The sequence below is a fragment of the Girardinichthys multiradiatus genome, chromosome 13 (assembly GCF_021462225.1).
Source record: "Girardinichthys multiradiatus isolate DD_20200921_A chromosome 13, DD_fGirMul_XY1, whole genome shotgun sequence".
NCBI classification, from domain to species: Eukaryota; Metazoa; Chordata; class Actinopteri; order Cyprinodontiformes; family Goodeidae; genus Girardinichthys; species Girardinichthys multiradiatus.
The window spans coordinates 14,209,292-14,228,724 of record NC_061806.1 but is presented as its reverse complement, the minus strand read 5'-3'; the positions used below and the strand labels follow the sequence as shown (position 1 = coordinate 14,228,724).

Below are 19,433 nucleotides of genomic sequence, written 5' to 3'. Positions count from 1 at the left end.
GTGGCTTTCTCAGGATATCACAGATGGAAGGCTGAGTCTGTCTGTCAGCATGACTGAGAGTGAGAGAGAGAGAGAGGCTGGATGTGCCCACGCAGTGTGTGCGATTGGTATTCTGATCATATCTGATTCTGATTCTGGTCATACAGATCAACATTCTTTTTGCTCAAGAAAAGCATTTAATATTTGTACCTTGTTGAATTTTCAGTGAAATATAAATCTCAACAATATGCTCTCCTGTGATAAATATAATTGTTTAGCTCAGTCAGCTACCATCTCCACAGTAAAATACATGGTGGTGGCAGGATCTGTAGGGATGATTTTTCTTCTGCACCATTCAGAAGTAGGTCAGAGTTTATTCTTAGATGAATGGAGCTGCATTATGGTCAATTCTGGAAGTAAATGGCAGCACAAGACTTGAGACTGAGGCGGAGGTTTCTCTTCTAGCAGGACAATCAACCTAAACATACAACCACAGCTGCAATGGAATGATTGTGTTAAAATGATCCAGTCATAATCCAGTTGAGAATCTGTAGCAAGACTTGAAAGCTGCTGTTTACAGATGTTATCCATCCAATCTGAGTTTGACCAAAAGTAGTTTCATACAGTACTGACTCAGGGGCCTGAATACATATGCAAACCATACTTCTTTTTTTTTTTTTTTTTATTGGGATTTGTTTCCATTGAGTTGTAGTACGGTAATGTGCATGCCTGTTTCATTTTAAATTTTATCTGCTTGGAAATGTTATTGTCCAGAAAGACTTGTGACATGAAGAATAAATGGCTTTCCCATTTAGCAAAGTTGTTTTTTTCGCTAATTATAAATTGTTTTATGCTATCATGCTAAACCAAGGTGGTAAACTTGCAAGAGTACACACACACAGGTTTCCTAAAATTATTTAATTTGGAGCATCATCTGTTTATCAACAATACTGACTGGATTTAGGGTCTTCCTTGGTTGTCATCTTTCCATCAGGCTCCACATTCAAGCCTTTGAATCCAGTGAAAAGACTTGATAGGAGCAGGAAGAGGAACAGACGGACCACCATAATGGGCATTCCTAACCAGGTCCAGAAAGAGCTTGGTACATTCCCATCGTTATTTCTTGCTAAATAGGAAAGCATTTGGTGTGTCTTTATTAATAATGTGTTAACAGTGTTTCATTTTCTTTACAGCTCTAAACAGAAGTTCCACCTTTCAACCACTTGTTTCGACTCAGCTCCCTAATCATGAAAATCATGATGGCGACAGTCAGTCAAGTGTCGTTATCGTTCCAACAGTGAATGGAGGGAATCCGTTGGGAAAAAAAGAGGGAGCAAGGGTCCACCTTTCAGAACTGGAGGTAAAACCCTCTAAAGAGAGATTAAGGTCTGAATGGAAACATCTGTTACTGTTTTCTCACCTTAAGATGGTCTTGTGTTGACTCTGGAGCAGGTCTTTAGGGATGAACAGGATGTGAGGAAACAACTTCGGGGAATGTACCAAAATGAGCAGGCCCATCCTTGTCTTACATCCACAATAAGACCCAAATCTCTTGCAGTTCCTAGTATGACAACATCCTTTTCACTCTCTCCCTCAATGTTTAACTTCCTCCAGGAGCCTCAGGTAAGAATACTATCAGTTTGTGAGTTAAGAGATTTACACATAGGTATCATCTTTTAACACAAGACATTGTCATGCCTCAATGTATTTTAAGCATTCATTCATTTGAGAAGTAAAACACTTCCTTCTGATTCCTTGTAGGGTCCAGTGATGTCTATCTCTCCTCAGGCCACTTACTTGTCTACAATCATCCCTAATGCTGTTTTACCGGCTTCAGTTGAAGTAATTGAGATTGACCGCAGCAGAAGTCGGACTCATGGAGGCAGTGTTTCTGCTGTCAGCAAAAGTAGCCTGACATCTGAGGAATCGGCAGTTAGTCCTTTGTTGTCCAGAAGGTCAGATGGTGACGGTTCCCAGACAAATAGTTCCAACTACAACTCAGCACTAATGCCCCGGTCGGCCTCAGGTTCAAACTGGAGTGAGTCCCAGTCCTCAAAAACAATTATTTCAGACTCCTCGGTTGCATCTTCTAATCGAGCAGATTATAATGTGCAAGAAAGCCTGACAGAGGAATCTGGTGATGGCCAAGATCTCAACGGTCTTTGTAGCTCAGTTAATGCACTTAGCAGCCTGCATAAAATAGAAGTAAATGCAACAGAAGCACAGTACGGGCATGGAGCAACACAGTCATTGGGTGTTGGGGATCAAGCAAAAACCAAACGCAACTGCATACATAGTCTTTCAGTTACAAAGACCAAACAGCCCCCAACACCTCCAAGAAGAACTAACTCTCTACATGGTAAAAAGATGAGAAGCGAGTCCAAGATTGTGGTGGAGTTTGAAGATTTTAGCAACCCTGGTTCAGGAGAAGTGAAAGGTCCCTCCGAAAATATAGTAGCAGAGGATGGAATTAAATTGCTTGCTCCAAATGCCAATTTGAGCCCAGAACCTTTGTCAAACTCTACAGGGCCAACCTCAACAAACTCGTCCTCCACACGTTTATCTCCATTGGAAGACTCCTCTAACCAGTCTGCCGAAGCAGCAGCGTCACAACAAGAATCCGACCCTTCCTCCCCTCAGAAAACACCCTCAGATGGAGGAAAATTTGAACGAACAATGTCTCCTTCCAGTGGCTACTCCAGTCAGAGTGGCACTCCAACACTTTCCCCAAAAGAAATCTCCCCACACTTCACAGATAAAGAAATGAAAAAGAAACCCATCAAACCGGAGAGATCTGCATCTCGGGCCTCATCCTCAGCAGCTTCTCCCTCTTCCTCACTCACCTCTTTATCATCAGGTACATCTGAGCCTGCAAATGCAGATGTTACCACGTGCAGCACAACTCTGCCTCCAAGGGATTCCTCGACGACAAAAGAAGTTACTCCGAGTAGCAAGCCCTTATCTTTAAGAGCAGAAGTACAGGAACTGTTTAACATCCCTCCTCCTCCTAATGTCAAAGCCCCTCACCCACCACCTCCGGAGACATGGGCCCACAGCAGACGCACTGTTGAGCTCCTGTGTGCACCATGTTCTAATGTCAGCAAAACTCCACTGAAGCCAGCACAGATTCAGGGCTGCAAAGAAAAGCAGATAGATGCCCAAAGAGAGCCCCGAAACGACACTCAAGTTACAGCTGAAAACCAAACAAACCAGGAGAATCCTGTTTTGGAAATGTCTTCACATTTAGAAACCCCTGTAATAAAAGTTTCTGAAGATGGCAAAAGTGGACTAAAGGTTAAAGAACATTCAGATACAGAACAAATCCAGAAAAATGAAAAGGACAGTACGGAAGCTAATAGTACCGAAGAGAGTAGTATCTGTATTGTAAAGAAGCCAGATAGTCAAGAAACAATTCAAAAGAAAGAACCCCCCCTTGTCATGAAGAAACCCATGAAAATACTGTTCAGAGATGAAACAGAGCGACCATTAGAGACACTAGACAGGAAATTGAGTTGGAGTGCTGCAACAGAAGTTCATTTGTTTGTTGAGGACCATACAGCCCCCTCTGAAAACTCTGCAACAGTTCCTGGTGATAAGAGCGAGATGGAAAAGAGTGAAGTTCAGTCTATGCAGACACTTAAAGTAGATGTCCCCAAAATGAGTAAGCTCTCACCACCACCTACACCTCCTCCAGCTTACCAGCCTACACCCCCTCCAATGAGGAAACCTGCTGCTTCACAGGTGTCTCCAACTCCAAATGAGTCAGAGAAGGAACACAACATGTCAGATGTTGTAGACTCCTGTTGGCCACCTCCACCTCCTCCTTTAGAAGGGGAATCTGCCTTTGATGGCGGAGATGAGTTAGATTTCCCCCTACCTCCACCGCCATCCATAAGAGATGATGTAGAAGATCCCCCAGTTACTTCAGTTTTAAATTTAGCTGACAACAAATCAGTGAACGTTGAACAGGTTTCAAAACTTGACACTACTAGTGAGACTTCTTCCCAGGATATTTCATGTGTTACAGACACAGTTTCACCCTCGCCTATAGAATTGCCTCCTGTACCACCTGTTACCAGAGCAGAGAGCCCAATGTCGACCCAAGTAGTGGTTCCTTCCAGCAGTTACCTGAGGCGAAACTCTCTTAAACCTGAAGATCAGTCTCCCTCTGCTCTTCCAGGCAATCCTCAGCCTGCAGTTCCATCTTCTTTGCCAAAAGCACCTCCTGCACCAATGGAAAATTTAACCTCTGGGGTTAATTTCAGAAGGCAGCCCAGTGGAGCCCACAGAGACTCCAGGAGCAAGGAACTTCTTTGTCGCCACAAAAGTGCTCCAGTTCCAAAAGAGGATGCAAACATACCACTCGTAACCCCCTCGCTGCTGCAGATGGTTCGCCTCAGAACGGTTAGCATGACTGAAGATCAGATGCAACCTTCATCTGAGGACGCTGCACCTGAGGGAACTCCAGTTCTGGAGAACTGTCCTGTCTCTAGCCAAGGATCTCAAAACATTCCTCCGAAGCCCATTCGCAAGTCTTTGTCAGTGAAAACTCCGGCTCAAACTGTAAAAACTTCGACGGTGAGAATGAGCTCTCCTTCAGTGCGCTTGCAGGAGGCCATCCGTATCAAAACTGCAGCTATGTCTTCCAGAGACTGTCTTCCCCCCAGACTGGGTGTGAAATCCCCCACTTACAGCTGCATTGATGAACCAGGAGTGCAGTCTCTAAAACCACTTGAAGGATGTGATATTCTTAAATCCCCAGCATCCACAGCTAGCTTTATCTTCTCCAGGAGCACAAAAAAGGTGGTCATCGAGCCTGTAGCCACCAGCTCCTCAGAGGCTCAGGCAAATCTGAAGCAAAGCTTGGCAGCTGAACTCAGGCAGGTCTCTGACCAAACAAAGGCTGGTGCTCTCTCAAACGGCAGAGCTAGGACTGACAGAATTCCTCCACCAATAGCTAAGAAACCAACCCCTGGCAGTACAAGTCCCTTGCTGAGCTCCCACAGCTGTTCAGCAAAGACGGAGCTCAGGATTGACGGAAACAAAGCTCCTGGAGCTGCACAACACGTGGCACTGCCAAAAACAAGTAAGTGGAATAACTGTGTTCTCCTGTCACTGTCTTTAACACCTTTAAGATCATACTTTGAATCCACGATCCACACATGTTCTTTATGCCTTGCTATCAACAAAAAGGTAATTTTGGTTCTGTAATCCAAGCTGAATGATCTAAAAGCACACAAGAGCAAAGATCATTCAAGGCTAATTGTGCGGTGTGAAATATTGATCAAATTAACTGTAAAAGGGTGTTCATGGTTTTTTTTGCAGTGATGATATGAAAGGTGCTTTAGTGAAAGTTACAAGCATCTGCATATTGCTGCTGATTCTGTAACCTCGTGGACAGCTGACTCAGTGTTTACATTAATCCTTAAATTACAAAACATTCTTATCATGACAAAGCACAATGCTAATTCTTGCAACATCCTGATTTTGAGCAGCAAAGCGGTTTTAAGGTTACCTTAAAGGGGAATGTTGCATACTCACCATACCCACAAGTCAGAAAGTGCACTAATAAGCTGCATTCTGGCCTCCACACACATAACACAGATGCTGCTGGCTTGCCTGCAGCTTTCTTCCACTCAAGCACATGCTTTAATCAGCCATAACCTGAAGCTCATGATCATGTTTCAATAATTCAATAAGATTGAGATGGAATATTCATTAGGTGTGTTCCTGTAACTGTATTATACTAATGGCATATATCCTCCTCTCATCTCCTGCCTACAGCTACAAGAGTGACGGCGGACACGATTGAAACACTGTTTTGAGTGAACGATGTGTGGACAGACTCACAGGAGGAACGGAACAAGACTGTAAGCAAGTGAAAGGACGAATCACCACATTGATTTAGTAATATTACTGAGGGACATTAATCTCAGCTTGTTGTGTTTTCTCCAAAAGCCTTAGCCTGTAATGGCCTTCCGACATTTTTATGCAAAACTGAAAATGCCATGTTAAAACCCCCAACGTCTAAAGAAAGCTTTATTTTATAGTACTTTTCTAAATAATTTAATATGAAGACCCCCTCAGGGTGGAGTGATGCACATTACGTGAAGTGTCTCATTTTGGATTGTGTAAGATCGCCTCCCAGAGGTTGAGTGAAGTAGTGCATAGAGGGGAAGAAACGTTTTTGTACATTTTTAACCCCAAGCTGCAGTTAAAAGGTAATGCATAGTACTATGTTTCATTGGGACTGACAGAGTATCCAGCCAAGGACAGGGAGAGACATTGTCTCCTTGGTTATACATGTGTGTACAGAAATTACTCAACCTAGTTTTAGTCCTGCTTTTCACTGTGTGTAAAAGTAATAAAGAAAAAGGGATGATGAATAATCCTATGGGATGAATGATTTTTTTAAAGCTACAGATAATAACTTTATTAACATGCAACAAAAAGCCTTTAAATATGGTAATCTACTAACAGGTCAGGTCAGTGTTTCTTGCACAGCACTGGGGCATACAGTACTGGGAAAAAGTATGTTTCAGATCATCAAAACAATCTTCAAGACTAAATGCAGGTTTCAAAAGAGCTTTTTTATTAAAGGGAAAACAGCTATCCAAACCAACTTGGCGCTATGTGAAAAAGTAATTGCATAATTTATTTTCATCGGGGCATGATGTCTTGCTTTTTGAGATCTTTTAGCCTACTTCCTGTTGTCAGACAGGTTCTATTCAAGTGATTTACTGTCGCTACATGCTCATCCAAAAGGAGTGAAAGCTGCAAGTTGCTAACTCTATGCAATCTGCTGGGTTTCCTTGGATAGAACAACTTTTTAACCAATTTGAATAATAAACTAATTCCGACTACACTGTTTAAAAGATAGGATTAATTGCAATGTATGTACCGGATTAAAAATCAGTATGATTCGATTGAATTGAGTTTGTAAGGTGCCTTGAGACGAAGTGTTGTGAATTGGAGCTATAGACATAAAATGAACTGAATTGAATTGATGTCAGGCAATAATAGGGCCTGAGTGTGGCTGGTGAAATCCTGATTTGTCAAACTGGCCCTTTGTGAAGATATAGTGGACAAGGAAGTCAATTATATTTTCACATAGGGTCAGCTTGGTTTGGATACCTCTTTACCCTTTTTTTTTTTTACTTAGATATTGATGGGCTGAAACATGTAAGCGTGACAATACAATTAAGAAAAACAGAAGAATTCTGTGAGGGAGCAAATACTTTTTTACAGCACTGTATAAAGCAGTAAAACAAGTAGGCTTTGATTTTGTCCACTAGTAGCACTGGCAGTCACCTTACGCTAACAAATAATAAATATTTTAGACTCTCCACATAAAAAAACACTTTTGGAGTAACAAACCTGGTGAATTACCTTGGAAAATTGATACACTGGAGCTGGTTCTGTACCTTAATTGAAAGGTTTTGTTCCTAAAACTTGGACTTGAGATTTGAGGATAGAGAATTAAGCTCATCACTATTTGCACAAAAAACCTTTTTCCCTGTGGAATCATACAATGTCAAATCTTGACTCTTTGTAAGGGTTTTTTTAAATCTCCATTTTGGTGATTATAAAGGATCATGTACAGTTATGACTTCTATTAATAAATTCTACTTGTGTCAAATGTTGTTTCCTGCAACCATTCTTTCTAAATACACCACCTCTCTGAAGTGTGGGAATAAAATGAATCAGATGCTTTTTAAATAATCATTTACAGTTTTGCATAAAGGCATATTATCACCATCTGAAAGTCCCTGTCATCAGTCTCCCAGCATGACTGGTAAGCATTTTATAGAGCTATATGATCATTAGAAAACACAACTAGTATCTGTTGTTTGCTTGTTCTAAACCACTATAAAGAATACTGGACTTCAGTGGCAGGTTTAGACCAATTTTACTAATGGGGTGGGAGTAGGGAATGGCCGGTGTTTTTTTTTCATGGGGGCACAGAACAAAATATTGAAACAAAAAAAACGGCCAAACTTAATCGTTTAATGTTTTGGGTGAGGCACAGAGCCACTTGTGGCTCTGGAGCTTCAGGTTGCAGAGCCCTGATCTAGCAGATGAAAACTGTGATCCTATCTCAATACGGCTGAAGCTAAAAGTGCAACACTTGATTTTTTAATAATTGTTAAAAGTGTAAAGGTAAAAAATAAAATAAAATGGGTCCAAGGGACCAATCACTGTGCCAGAGCATATCATAAGAAACTGATGAAGTTTATCAAATCTGCCTTCAGTACAGTGGCCATAATAGGGGCCAGGGCCAGTTTTATAGGGGCACAGGCTCCTGTTGGCCCCCGTCTAGAACTGCCTATGCTGGACTTCCTGAACACCTCAGCGGAGCCACAGGTGGATCGCCTCTACGCCACGCTGCTTTGATGCTGTAATTTATATATATGGAGCTATGAAGTGTTGGGACCATACTGTTTGGGGCGGAGACATACTTTTCAATAGCCCAAAATTTCTGTAAGAATTTTGTTTATATCGGTCTTATGTAATATTTCAATTTTGTTCAGAAGTGAATTTTGGGTCTTCAGCCGTAAGCCACAATTATCAAAATGAACAGAAATAAATGATTCTGTGTAATAAATGTTTCCTTTTTTGAATTGAATAAAGGATCTTTTTGATGATAATTCAATTTATTGAGCTGCAACCATATAATTTATCTTCATCCACATTAAGACACAGTCATTACCTGCAGAACCCTGATTCAGTCAGTGTTTATTGTATTTTCCAGATGATGAATTAGTTCATTATAACATGATGATCAGACATGGATTTCTGTACATTACCCAAATTACAACCGTCTCACAGTTTTAGACATTTTGATTTTACATACATGTGATGTGTAGAAACTTTGAAAGCATTCCTTTTTATCAGATTTGGCAGACTGACCACTGACTTGACACGTTTAACCTGGAAAAATACCAAAACATGAAGTGCTCTTTCAAAAACCTGATAGACGAGCAAACTCATCAGGCTCCCTTATCTCCACTCTGCCACAAATTTGTTGCACGAGTACATTTAGGTGCCTTTACCCCACACTATTTAGTTAAAGAGTTAATTTTGCAACTAACTGCAACTTATATTGGAGCTTCATACTTTTTCCCAGTCAAGACAAAGAAGGAAAGTTGGTCTATTTAGTCAGAAATGTGCCTTTGTCCTTCCAAAAACATCCATATGAAGTTTGTTGTTCTCGTGGTGATTTGTGGAGCAGCTTCAGTCGTTGGTGGAGTCTGTTTGCGTCTTTAACTGATGTTGCCTCCTTTCAGCGTCTTACATGTGATGTGTCCCAGTTTGGTCAGCAGCTTTTTATCTTTCCACTGAGCCACACACCCGTCTGAGATCTTTAGGTCCACCTACAACACAACAGAGCTCATCACCCTACGTGTTTTAGCAGGTAAAGTGAAGCCTTCATGTGCCAGAGCACAGAACCCAATAATGGGCCGGAACATACCTGCAGCTTCTCCCACACCTTCTTCTTTGGGTTCAGTTTTTCGTCTGGTTTCTCCGACTCGTACCCCTCCACAAACACTCGTTCCCCTGGCGAAGAACCCTCTGGTGGGTCGAGAGGCTCCACCTTCCGGGGCTCACCTTCTCTGGAAACAAAGAGAGTAGGATTGTGGTGTGAGGCCAGAAAGCGTGGCCCTTCGGACTTACTGCCCCACTCTGGTAAGAAGGTGTAAAAACCCTGAAAATAAATGCATCTTTTATTGCAGCAGAACAATCTTACTAAAAAAACTAATAGAAAAATGCAACCTTGAATTTGAGTAGATTTATTCAGCAGAAAAGAAAATTCCACATCAGGAAATTATTGAATTGGCCTTGAAAGAAGATTAATTTTGTGTCTGGTGAACCATTTCTGGACCGGGCCATATGTTTTAACTTGTGGCAGAGGCCACCAGCTTTTCATTCAAAGCGTCCTGGTGTTTTAAAGAGCCCATGATGCCATGCATGCTAACAAGGTTCTCAGGGAAACAGACCCACAGCATCACAGATCCTCCACCATACTTGTCAAGCTATGGCTGATCAGGAGAGAGTAGCAACTCCAGAGAACATACAGCGAAATGCTAACGTTCACCACGTTAAACTGTTTGTAGGAGCTGACAAATGCAGTCATCTGCTCAAACATCAATGACACGTCTATGTGAGCTCACGGTTCCTTTTGTCGTGCTGCTGAAATTTACGCTACCAGATCCCAGAATGCACTGCATCTCTGGCTACAGAAAGGCATTTGGCTCAAACTTGCATTTTATGGGAATTTTGATAGGAGACAGATTAAAACTGGTAAATCCAAGTTTTTCTCCATTAAATAAATGTACTGATATTAAAGTTGTTTTTTTTTTTTTCAGAAAAAGATCTTACTGCAGTAAAAGATCCATCTATTCTAAGGCTTTAGCAGATCTTCACCAGGAGAGCTGATGGGGTTGGAGGGTCCTGTACATGTGGTTAATAAAATAATGTTGCTATTACTTACACTGAGGCACATAGCAGCATGGCTTGGGACTCGATCCCTCGCATCTTCTGTGGTTTTAGGTTGCACAGGACCAACACCATTCTGTCCTGAAGGTCTTCCTGGGAAACGTAGGCCACCAGTCCGCTGACCACCGTCCTCGGCTCTGGCTCTCCCACGTCGATCTTCTCCAGGTACAGCGAGTCAGCGTCCGGATGCTGCAGGTTCCACGAATAAAAGTCAACACTTTAAAAGATGTTCCCGTTTCTTGTCATTTGGTAAGTTACTAACCTTCTCCACGCTGATAACCTTGCCCACCCTGATGTCCAGCCTGGAGGGCACCAGCTCACCATCTTCTCCTCCGGTTTTAGCACCTTTTCCTCCTGCTTCTGTAACGACCAGGTAAAACAAGGTTTAATGCGAGCATGAACAGAGTTTCGGCTTTATATCCAGATGTTTGCGCAAACGCTGACTTGTCTTCGATGGATCGGGATAAGCAGAGTTGGTGAGCTTGCGGAGCTCCGGAGACTCAAACTTCTTTCTGATTGGATCCAGGAGTTGATTTAGAGCAGCTTCCACTGAGGCCTTCAAGTCTCCTGGATGGATCATCTAAAACGAGGGAAGCATTACTAATGATTGGAGCAGAGCATGAGGAATAAATGTAGCCTTCCGGTGCAGCTTTACACACCTCTTCAGCAAATTCCTTTTCCACTTCCTCAAACCCGGTATAAACTTTGTCCCCCCCCCATTTCGGATCCCGTTTGATGCAGAACTCTGAAACGCACCAATGCTACAAATCAAGTAAGGTTCTTGAGGTGAAGACAGGGAACAACCAAAGAAACTGCAGTGGGTTAGCTTTTTACCTCCTCGTAGAGGAAAGAGGACGTGTTTAACAAAAGAGAGAACTCCGTTGTTCTGGATGTTGCGTGGCTCACAGAAAGCCTTCTTCAGCTTCTTTTTGACATCCTCTTTGGAGTCCAGTAGGTCGATCTTTGACTCCTACGCTCACAAATGAATATCAGCATCTTAAATGTTACGAAAAGTTGCATTAGGGTCTTTAAATGCAGCCTTACTTCTTCTGAGGAGCTCATTTTAGCCCCAGTCAGTCCTGGAACCATTGGGTTCATCAGATGTGCACGCTTTGCATATCCGAGGGAGGGAAGGTACTGGAAAAAAACGAAACAGTGTTGGTGTGTTGACTTATTTAGAGCCAATTTTAAATATGGATGCTAAAAGCAACAAAATAGAGGAGTAGAGTGGAGCTGAGTGGTTCAGGTGTTTCCTGTTTAGTGTTTATTACCAATCCAGTCCCAGATCAACAGTTTACCTTCTCTGCCAGAGTGAAGATCTTCCTCTGGTCAACTCCTCCAAACTGGGCGTCAACTTGCAGGTACTCCTCGTCCAAAGCCTAAGAAATCAGACAAGTTCCTGGTTTAAACTAAATACTCATTTGTACTATAGTTTTGTTCAGTACTGATTGACAGTCCTTGTCTCTTCATCAACTCTGACCCTCCTTGTCCCTGCTGAAAAAAAAGGCATCCCCACAGCATGCTGCAGCCACCACCACGTTTGACCATGGAGATGGTGTGTTCAAGGAAAGGTGGACAAATAGATTTTAATAAGGTAAGGCAAAAGGTTCAATTTATGCCCCATTTGACCTGAGCGACCTGTTCCACATGTTTGCTGTATCCCCCACATGGTTTGTGGAAGACGTACAGCAGGTAGTCTTATGGCTTTCTTTGTGAAGCGTAAAACTAACAGTTGTCCTGTCGGAGATGTTCCCACCTGATCTGTGGATCCCAAATTCCTATAATATTTCCATTTCAAAATTCCATACTTCTAAAGACCCAATCCTGTTGATATTTCTGGTATTTTCAATGAAATGTACATGAGCACAAAACATTTGGCTAGTTGGGTTTCCCTAGGTCGGAGCTGAAGCTGTGAGGTAAAGGGCCATTTCACTTTGTTTTTAGCATCTGAACAAACTTAGATCAGTTAAAGCGCTTCCAAAAGGCTTGACTAAATTATTCTGAGATGAAAACAAATCCCTCAAATCACAGTTTGTGATCTGTAAGAATACCTTCATTTCCTGCATTTCAAAGCTTTTTCTGACTTCAAGACAGAGCCCCACTCAAGAACCCTGTGCTCAGTTTTAAATCTAGAAGTAAAAAGGATCATGAGATCCAAAAAGCAGGGAAATTGCCTTCTCTTGTTTTTAGATTGAATGGATTTTATCTGTTATTTTTCCAGTAAATAGGATTTATATAATTTAGATAGTGAAATAAGGCATAAAGTCTAATAACCCAAACATTTTTCCATGCTCAAATTTCATTTTTCCAGACTTTGAAATCATGAATCAAGTTTCACACTTTTTAAGGCAGTGTAGGAGTCCTGTTAGTGTGTGCAGCTCCTTCAGAGGGACCATGGACCTCTTGGCTGCTTCTCTAATTAATGCTCTCATTGCCTCAACCTGTCAGCTTAGAAGAAGGTGAAGCCTTGAAAGGTTTGATGTGCTGCATAGTCTACGCACTAGATTTTCTTAATCGCAGTCAAGTGGACTGAACACCACACTTCCCAGTTGTTTTCTTTGTAACCATTTTGAGAACCGTGCATTATTTTGTTCCCCTTCAATCACACAGCACTTTGCTTAAGTCTGTCACATGAAATCCCAATAAAACACACTGAGGTTTGCGGTTGAGAATTATCTGTACCTGTAGTCCAGGATAAAGCAGACCACTCAGCAGAGGATGCTCGACCTGCTTCACCACTTCAGCTCCAGCCTTTTTAGCATCATGTTCAGTCACCATGGAGGATAGGCGGTACACATCCAGGGTGTACTCTCTGTCCAGCATTAACGCATAGAAGCACAGTTCAGCTACGAGGCTAAAAACTAGCTATGGCAGGAAGGAGATTAGTTTTATCAGAGGTGTCTACTAACCGGCTGAGCTGGAAATCGGTGCCTTTGATGAAACGCAGCTTCTGCAGAGGAACGCCGATGCTCTCCAACATGGCCTTGATCACCTGCTCGTAGTACTTCACCCGGAGCTCCAGCAGCTCCCAGGGAGCCTTCATGTTGTCAAGGTAAGCGTGCAGGTCTGCAAACAGAACTGTTACCTGATTGGCAAAGAAAGCAAAAGTAAAACATGAACAGATAGTTGTTATGGGTAAAGCCATGAAATCAAAGTACAGTGAGAATGTATTAAAGCCCGGTGGACTTTTATTGCATTTTATCACATTACAAACCTCAATAGATTTCATAGCAATTTTATGTTATAGATCAACACAATGTAGCGCATAGCTGTCAAGGAAATGGAAAATAATGTTTGTTTTTGTTTTTTTTGCAGTTTTACAAATAAATTTAAAAAAGACATGCATTTGCCCCGAGTCATGTAGGAGACCCAGCCCTACCAGGTGATCTGGTCAGATTAAACCAAAGGTTTACTTTTAGGCCTACATCCTGACTCTGTCTCCTCGGTGACGTCGTAAATGTTGACACGATAACAGCAAGACCCAACATGCTTCTTGCAGTGCTAGGAATTACAGGTTAAACAATCCTTAAGAAGCGGAAGAATAAACAGTCCTTAAATAGAAATCACTTTAAATTAAAAAAAAAAAAAAATCAGATTATGTTTCTAAGAAGGGAAAGTTTGCTTGTAGGAAAAAAACCAACCAACCATTAGACGCCGAGTGTTGCAAGGGTTCTACCTTTCTATATGTGTGTAATCTTGAATCTTGTGTTGATCTATCACATAAAGTCCCCATAAAATACATTGAAGGTTGAGACTGTTACATAAAAAAAACGAATAAACTGGATTGTGTGTCTTGGCAGATTAGAGGCTTTGTGATTTCAACGCACCTCACAGCCGGCCTTCAGGAAATCTGCTATCTTAGACATGGGAACAAAATAAGCCACATGCGGTTTGCCAGTGGTCGCCGTCCCCCAGTACACCTTCAGCTCCCTCTCCTGAAGAACCTGCTTCAGCTTCTCCTCACCGAGGACCTCCTGCAACGTGCACCAACCTGAGCTTCATGACATGGACTAACATGGGGGTTTTCAGGTGGTGCCAACACAATGATGTTGGTTATGGCTCACCTGGAGGTTCCTGGTAATGAGGGTGAACTTCTCCTCGGGACTGAGCTGATCTGCCATGATGCTGGGCGAGCTGACAACAACACATCAGTTACATCTCTTCATATGGTCTACGTTTACAGGACTTCTTACTGCATCGCTTTCATTTGAATACTGTCCAACCCTAACCTGACCTTCTAGTAACAGCTTCATAGAGCAGGATTACTCCGAAAAATGGTGACGCAGACCCTAAACAAACCGAAATCTGAACGATAGCACTCATTTTATTTAGATTGTATCTTCATTAGTCTCGCTTTGTAAAGCATGGTTATCTTTCACATCGAATGCAAGTCGGTTACATCTTGAATGAATGAATAGGCGAAGACTTAAGCTAGTTAGCAACAAAACCATGTGCAGCTAACATTACAGAGGCGGTGGTTCAGAAACCGCTATCTGTTCAGCTAACGTTAGCTTCACTTGTTACACAGCCGTATAAGTTACCTTTAAAATAATGTCCTGATAGCTGACCTCTCACCTCTGAATCTGCAGTCTTACAATGAGCCGTGGAGGAAAGAAACAGCCAAGCAGGTTGCATCAGCGACAGCCTCGGCTCTGTTATCCACTCCAGGGGAGAGCAATCGAGAGCAGATCGCAGAGTTCATTCTGATAAACAATCTCGTTTTACAACGTTTTCACAAAAACAATAGATATTCCAAATATATCAAACTGTGTTCCCCAAGATATTTTCATTGGTATAAAATCATTTTTTCCACTTCTGACTTGTCTGGGCGATGTTTTTTGTTTTTTTTTTAAGATAGACGCATTTTAACAAGGTAAAAAAATGCCCTAAAAATTATATATATATATATATATATATATATATATATATATATATATATATATATATATATATGTTATAAGTTTTCATAAATCAAAGAAAGGATTTACAAACAGAAAAGTGTTTTCTATAATCCGTTATTAGGGTAGAACTTTATTCAGATTTGAACTGTCTCGGTGGTGCAGTTTTCAAGATAGAATCATTCTAAGGTGCTAAAGAAGCCAAAAGGCATTAAAAGTGTTTAAAGTTTTGACAAACTGAGCAATGTTTCATAAACCACAAATTGTGTTGTGTAGAGTCTGTCATCGGTGTAGAATATATGTGCAGGCCGGTCTAGATACTTTAGATTTCAAGTTAGTTATTGATTTAATGTCTTTTATTGTGTGGTTTTTATTATGTTTTATATTGGATTGTCAGTTAATTTACATTGTTGTGTGTTTAGCTTTGTTTTAGTTGATGCTTTTTCTAATTCTATTTATCCCCGATGTTCAGCACTTTGTTTTAACTGTAGCTGGTGTTAAAGCGCTTTATGAAGTTGTTGATGATGATGATGATATTCTGTAATTATGACTTGGAACTAAAAGTTATACGTCATAATAATAAGAGCAAACAAGTCAGTATCTGAAAAATATTTCTTATTCCCTAAAATCATAAATAAGTTTTGTAGAATTACACATAAATATGTTTGGTTTTCCATTTAATAAAAACACCAAGACTCATCTTATGACTTTGGATCTCACCATCCCTACTGACTTTGTTTCGATTCATTTTGACTTAATATTCCCAAATAATGACTCACTAGCTCATGAATCAAAGAAACTTTCATTTTTACCTCACAATCTGAAAGTGTTGGCTTGTAACTTTAAAATAACTGAGTACTGAGGAATTTCCATTTAGTAGATTCACATTTTCATAAGGTTCTGTCATAATGACCAGCATCTCAGTTTTTATTTTTTAAAACTTATCAAAATCACCCAAGTATCCAAAACGTCTGACCAACTTTTTTGTAGTAGTACTTCATAATTAAACCTAGAAAAATAAGTTAATCTTAAAATTTGACTCTGTATCGTATGATTTAGTACCTCACATTGAGTTTTACTCATTTTATTGTTTAAATTTACTTTACATAAAGAGTCAAAGAAGAAATTCTAGCAGATTTAAGAGGACACCACATTTTCAACATCATGAAAACCATCTTTCCAGAAGGATTCCACAGGTTGGGACTGCGCTATAAAAATAATATATATTTAAGTAAAAAAATAAAAAAAACGCAATTTACACTTACGCTGATATTTATACAATTTAGAGGTGACAGCTTAACTTTGTAACATTCACTTTGAAATCTTACAACATAAAGGCAAACAATTTTAGCTTAAAAGATTTCTATGCAGTTTTCAGCTACATATTACAAAGCCACATTTCTGCATACATTCAAAAGGTTTGACTGCAGAAAAGAAAAAGAAATACTCAAACAGCCAGTCAGCATGCCGGCCCAACGTCACACAGAATATATACACACGCACTTCTGAATAGAAATTGCAAAAATAAACCCTGTAATGTTGCAAACTTAAGGACAACAAACCTGTAGTATAAAAAGAGTGTAACAGTAACAACAGTGGGGGTCCTTGCACACACGTACGAAAGAAAGAAAGAAAGATAGAAAGAAAGAAAGACATGAGCAGCCATGTTTTCTAACAGTGCTTGCACTTCACAACATGAGAGGATATCTAATCTACACTAACTAAACAGGGCAATAAGCAACAGAAAACAGTAAGTGCTCTTACACCCCCTGACTGAAGGGCGCTCTGGGCAGAGAGCCATAACGCCTATATCAAAAACCACCATTCGTGTAAACAATAAACTCTGTTTTGACAGCAAGATGTGGTCCAACAACTTAAATATTTCCTGCTGGTCTTCTTCTTAAAACGGAAACAGAAAGTAAACCTGACATAGACCCGAAGCTTCTTAGCTGGAGGTTTATGACCAACATCTGAACCAGAATTAACCTGTTTCTCTCTGATCATAAAAACTGACCAGGTAAACACTATGCCGCCACTATTCAGATCAGCGCCTACAGAGTCCGCTTTGGGATCTCAAGTCGGAGGGTCGGATTGTAAAGTCAGAAGTCGGGCTCCAGCCGAGGAAGCACCGGAAGGATGAGGTTCCCGAATGAAGAGTCCTGGGTGATGAAGAAGCCGGAGGAGTGGACATGGGCGTGCTGCAGGGCGGCCTTCTGCTGGGCGGCAATGTGCTGCTGCTCGGCGCTGTCCCTCACCTCCTTCAGGCTGCTCCGGGCCGACAACGGGATGTTGGCTCCGGGACTGTTCATGGACTGGCTCTGCAGCAGCCGCCTCTTCTCCTTATCCAGCTCCGCCAGGATGGCCACACGGGTCTTGTTCTGGAAGCCCTGTCCGGGAGCGTTGGCGCTCATTACGGCTTAATAACAACCAACGAACGCAGCGGATGAGGAGAAAGTTGCCTTTAAGTTTTCTTTGTTCGCGGTATAAGCCTTTGGAGGGATCCTGTCAGTCTGTGGGTTAAATTTACTAAATAAATCTAGTCGCTTTTAGCTTTCTGCTGGTGAATTACGAGAACGGAAGCACTTCCGGTTTGACGGCTATTTTTCACAATAAAATAAACGTATTTAACTATGTTGTTTAAAAACTGAAACTAAAGACTACGGCTCCTAATAATGCTTGTATGTAAAGGAAATATTTGAATTTTTCTCTTAAAAAATCCTAATGGTTATTTGTAATTACATATTTTAGGACATAAACCGCACCATTCAGTGTAGTTTATCCGGATTTCATGTCGCACATCAATGCAAAGATGTGCATAATAAAGTAGAAGGAAACATAGATGGTTTTCCAAACGTTTTAATAAATAAAAAGTGTGGTGTGCATTTCTATTTAGTCCTCCTGAGTCAGTGCGTAGTAGAACGACCTTTTGCTGACACATGTCGGTGGTAGCTTTACAAATTTTGTCCGTTGAACGTCCACCTCAATCTTTTGTCTTCTAAAAGTTTTATCCAGCAACACGGATTCCCAACCCATAGACATTTGCCACATGTCTTCTCTCCTTCTCTCTCTGAACCGTTTTCTATTCATATACTGTGAATTAAAGGCCATAGAAGCCACAAAGAAAGATAATAAAGGCAAGGACTGCAATTGCTCATGTGAGAGGAGTATGTCTAGCATGTGGCAAAAACGTGCAGCAACCTTGGAAAGAAAAACTTCCTAAAAACAAACTCTGAAAATCTAGTCAACACAGAAAGGAGAGAACTGCACTAAATAGAAACTGATGGTAAAGAGCTTATCTCTGATGACAGCATCTTTCAAATACAGGGATTTTAGAAGAGGCAGTATTTGTCACAAATTAAGATCTCAACTCTCACTGGGCAGCAAACTGTTAAATTCCAGTTGGACACTGGAGCACTGACTTTAAATGATTACAAGAAAATCACTTTTGAGCCTCCTTGAGCATCAACAGCAAAGTATGATGGAATGGATAACCCCAGTAGGATGTACAACACTTCACTGTCAGGTCAGCAACACAATTAAGGAGATCGTTAGAGATGCACTGATGTCATTGCTGTCAGCAAATGCTTGTGCAGCACTGACGCTTGTTAAATTCAATGAAGAGCTTTTGATGCCAAGGATGGGTTCCTGCAGGTAGAGCTTGACAAAGAATCCAGCTATGTCACAGCTTTCTAATCCCCCTTTGTTTTCAGTGGCTCAGGATGCCATTTGGCCATGCTTTAGTTCTCAGATACTATGATGTGACAAGAGAGATCACAACTGAATGTGACAGCTCAGATGTAGGTCTAGGAGGTGTTGCTGCAAGGACAGCCACTTGCATTTGTATCTCGATCACTGACAAATACCTATCGTTTTTGCAGCTCGACGGTTTGAACACTATATCCTGGCAAAATTTAAAAGGAGGATTGAAAATGATCACAATCAGTGACACCCTATCAAGAGCATCCTTGCCAACTCCAAACATCTCTGACTATTTGATCTATGAAATCAGAAGCACTGATGCAAGAATTTGAAGGAGCTCAGCCAGAGCAGAATGTTACA

At 41.1% G+C, this 19,433-nt stretch overlaps 3 protein-coding genes across 7 annotated transcripts in view; 1 reads left to right on the top strand and 2 right to left on the bottom strand.

The window, feature by feature from the left end:
- Nucleotides 1–7,618, top strand: part of kiaa1522 (KIAA1522 ortholog) — a 55,076-nt gene extending 47,458 nt beyond the window's left edge. For 3 of the 4 annotated variants that reach the window (XM_047383575.1, XM_047383577.1, XM_047383578.1), the window contains 5 exons: nucleotides 974–1,081; nucleotides 1,173–1,339; nucleotides 1,429–1,602; nucleotides 1,741–5,065; nucleotides 5,764–7,618. In XM_047383575.1, coding sequence (XP_047239531.1) covers nucleotides 974–1,081; nucleotides 1,173–1,339; nucleotides 1,429–1,602; nucleotides 1,741–5,065; nucleotides 5,764–5,804 — 3,815 coding nt within the window. In that variant the 3' untranslated portion in view covers nucleotides 5,805–7,618. The remainder of the gene's footprint in view (nucleotides 1–973; nucleotides 1,082–1,172; nucleotides 1,340–1,428; nucleotides 1,603–1,740; nucleotides 5,066–5,763) is intronic. The other variant, XM_047383576.1, reaches the window with a different exon arrangement.
- Nucleotides 7,619–8,698: 1,080 nt separating this feature from the next.
- Nucleotides 8,699–15,189, bottom strand: yars1 (tyrosyl-tRNA synthetase 1). Of its 2 annotated transcripts, none has more exons than XM_047383580.1 (14): nucleotides 15,052–15,189; nucleotides 14,541–14,610; nucleotides 14,304–14,450; nucleotides 13,386–13,561; nucleotides 13,159–13,288; nucleotides 11,775–11,855; nucleotides 11,521–11,613; nucleotides 11,311–11,446; nucleotides 11,136–11,221; nucleotides 10,921–11,056; nucleotides 10,739–10,836; nucleotides 10,472–10,665; nucleotides 9,452–9,593; nucleotides 8,699–9,353 (listed from the first exon to the last, which is right to left on the bottom strand). In XM_047383580.1, exons 2-14 carry the CDS (start codon nucleotides 14,595–14,597, stop codon nucleotides 9,243–9,245), a joined length of 1,587 nt encoding a protein of 528 aa, XP_047239536.1. In that variant the 5' UTR covers nucleotides 14,598–14,610; nucleotides 15,052–15,189; the 3' UTR covers nucleotides 8,699–9,242. The 2 variants fall into 2 exon arrangements, with proteins under 2 accessions (XP_047239536.1, XP_047239537.1); XM_047383581.1 differs by having other exon boundaries at nucleotides 15,018–15,152.
- A 1,253-nt stretch (nucleotides 15,190–16,442) lies between these two features.
- LOC124879473 (SOSS complex subunit C-like) lies at nucleotides 16,443–18,168 on the bottom strand. Its single transcript, XM_047384070.1, has one exon. The coding sequence runs from the start codon at nucleotides 17,783–17,785 to the stop codon at nucleotides 17,474–17,476; it is 312 nt and encodes a 103-aa protein (XP_047240026.1). The 5' UTR covers nucleotides 17,786–18,168; the 3' UTR covers nucleotides 16,443–17,473.
- Between the last annotated feature and the right edge of the window lie 1,265 nt (nucleotides 18,169–19,433).

Excerpts from the sequence above, each read along its gene's own strand:
- yars1 (XM_047383580.1), bottom strand. The coding sequence starts at position 14,597 with ATGGCAGATCAGCTCAGTCCCGAGGAGAAGTTCACCCTCATTACCAGG. Across the intron at positions 11,856-13,158 it reads TGCTTTATCCTGGACTACAG|GCTTTGGACGAGGAGTACCT; the intron begins GTACAGATAATT and ends CTGATTTCTTAG. Across the intron at positions 9,594-10,471 it reads ATGCTGCTATGTGCCTCAGT|AGAAGGTGAGCCCCGGAAGG; the intron begins GTAAGTAATAGC and ends CTTTGTTTCCAG.
- LOC124879473 (XM_047384070.1), bottom strand. The coding sequence starts at position 17,785 with ATGAGCGCCAACGCTCCCGGACAGGGCTTCCAGAACAAGACCCGTGTG.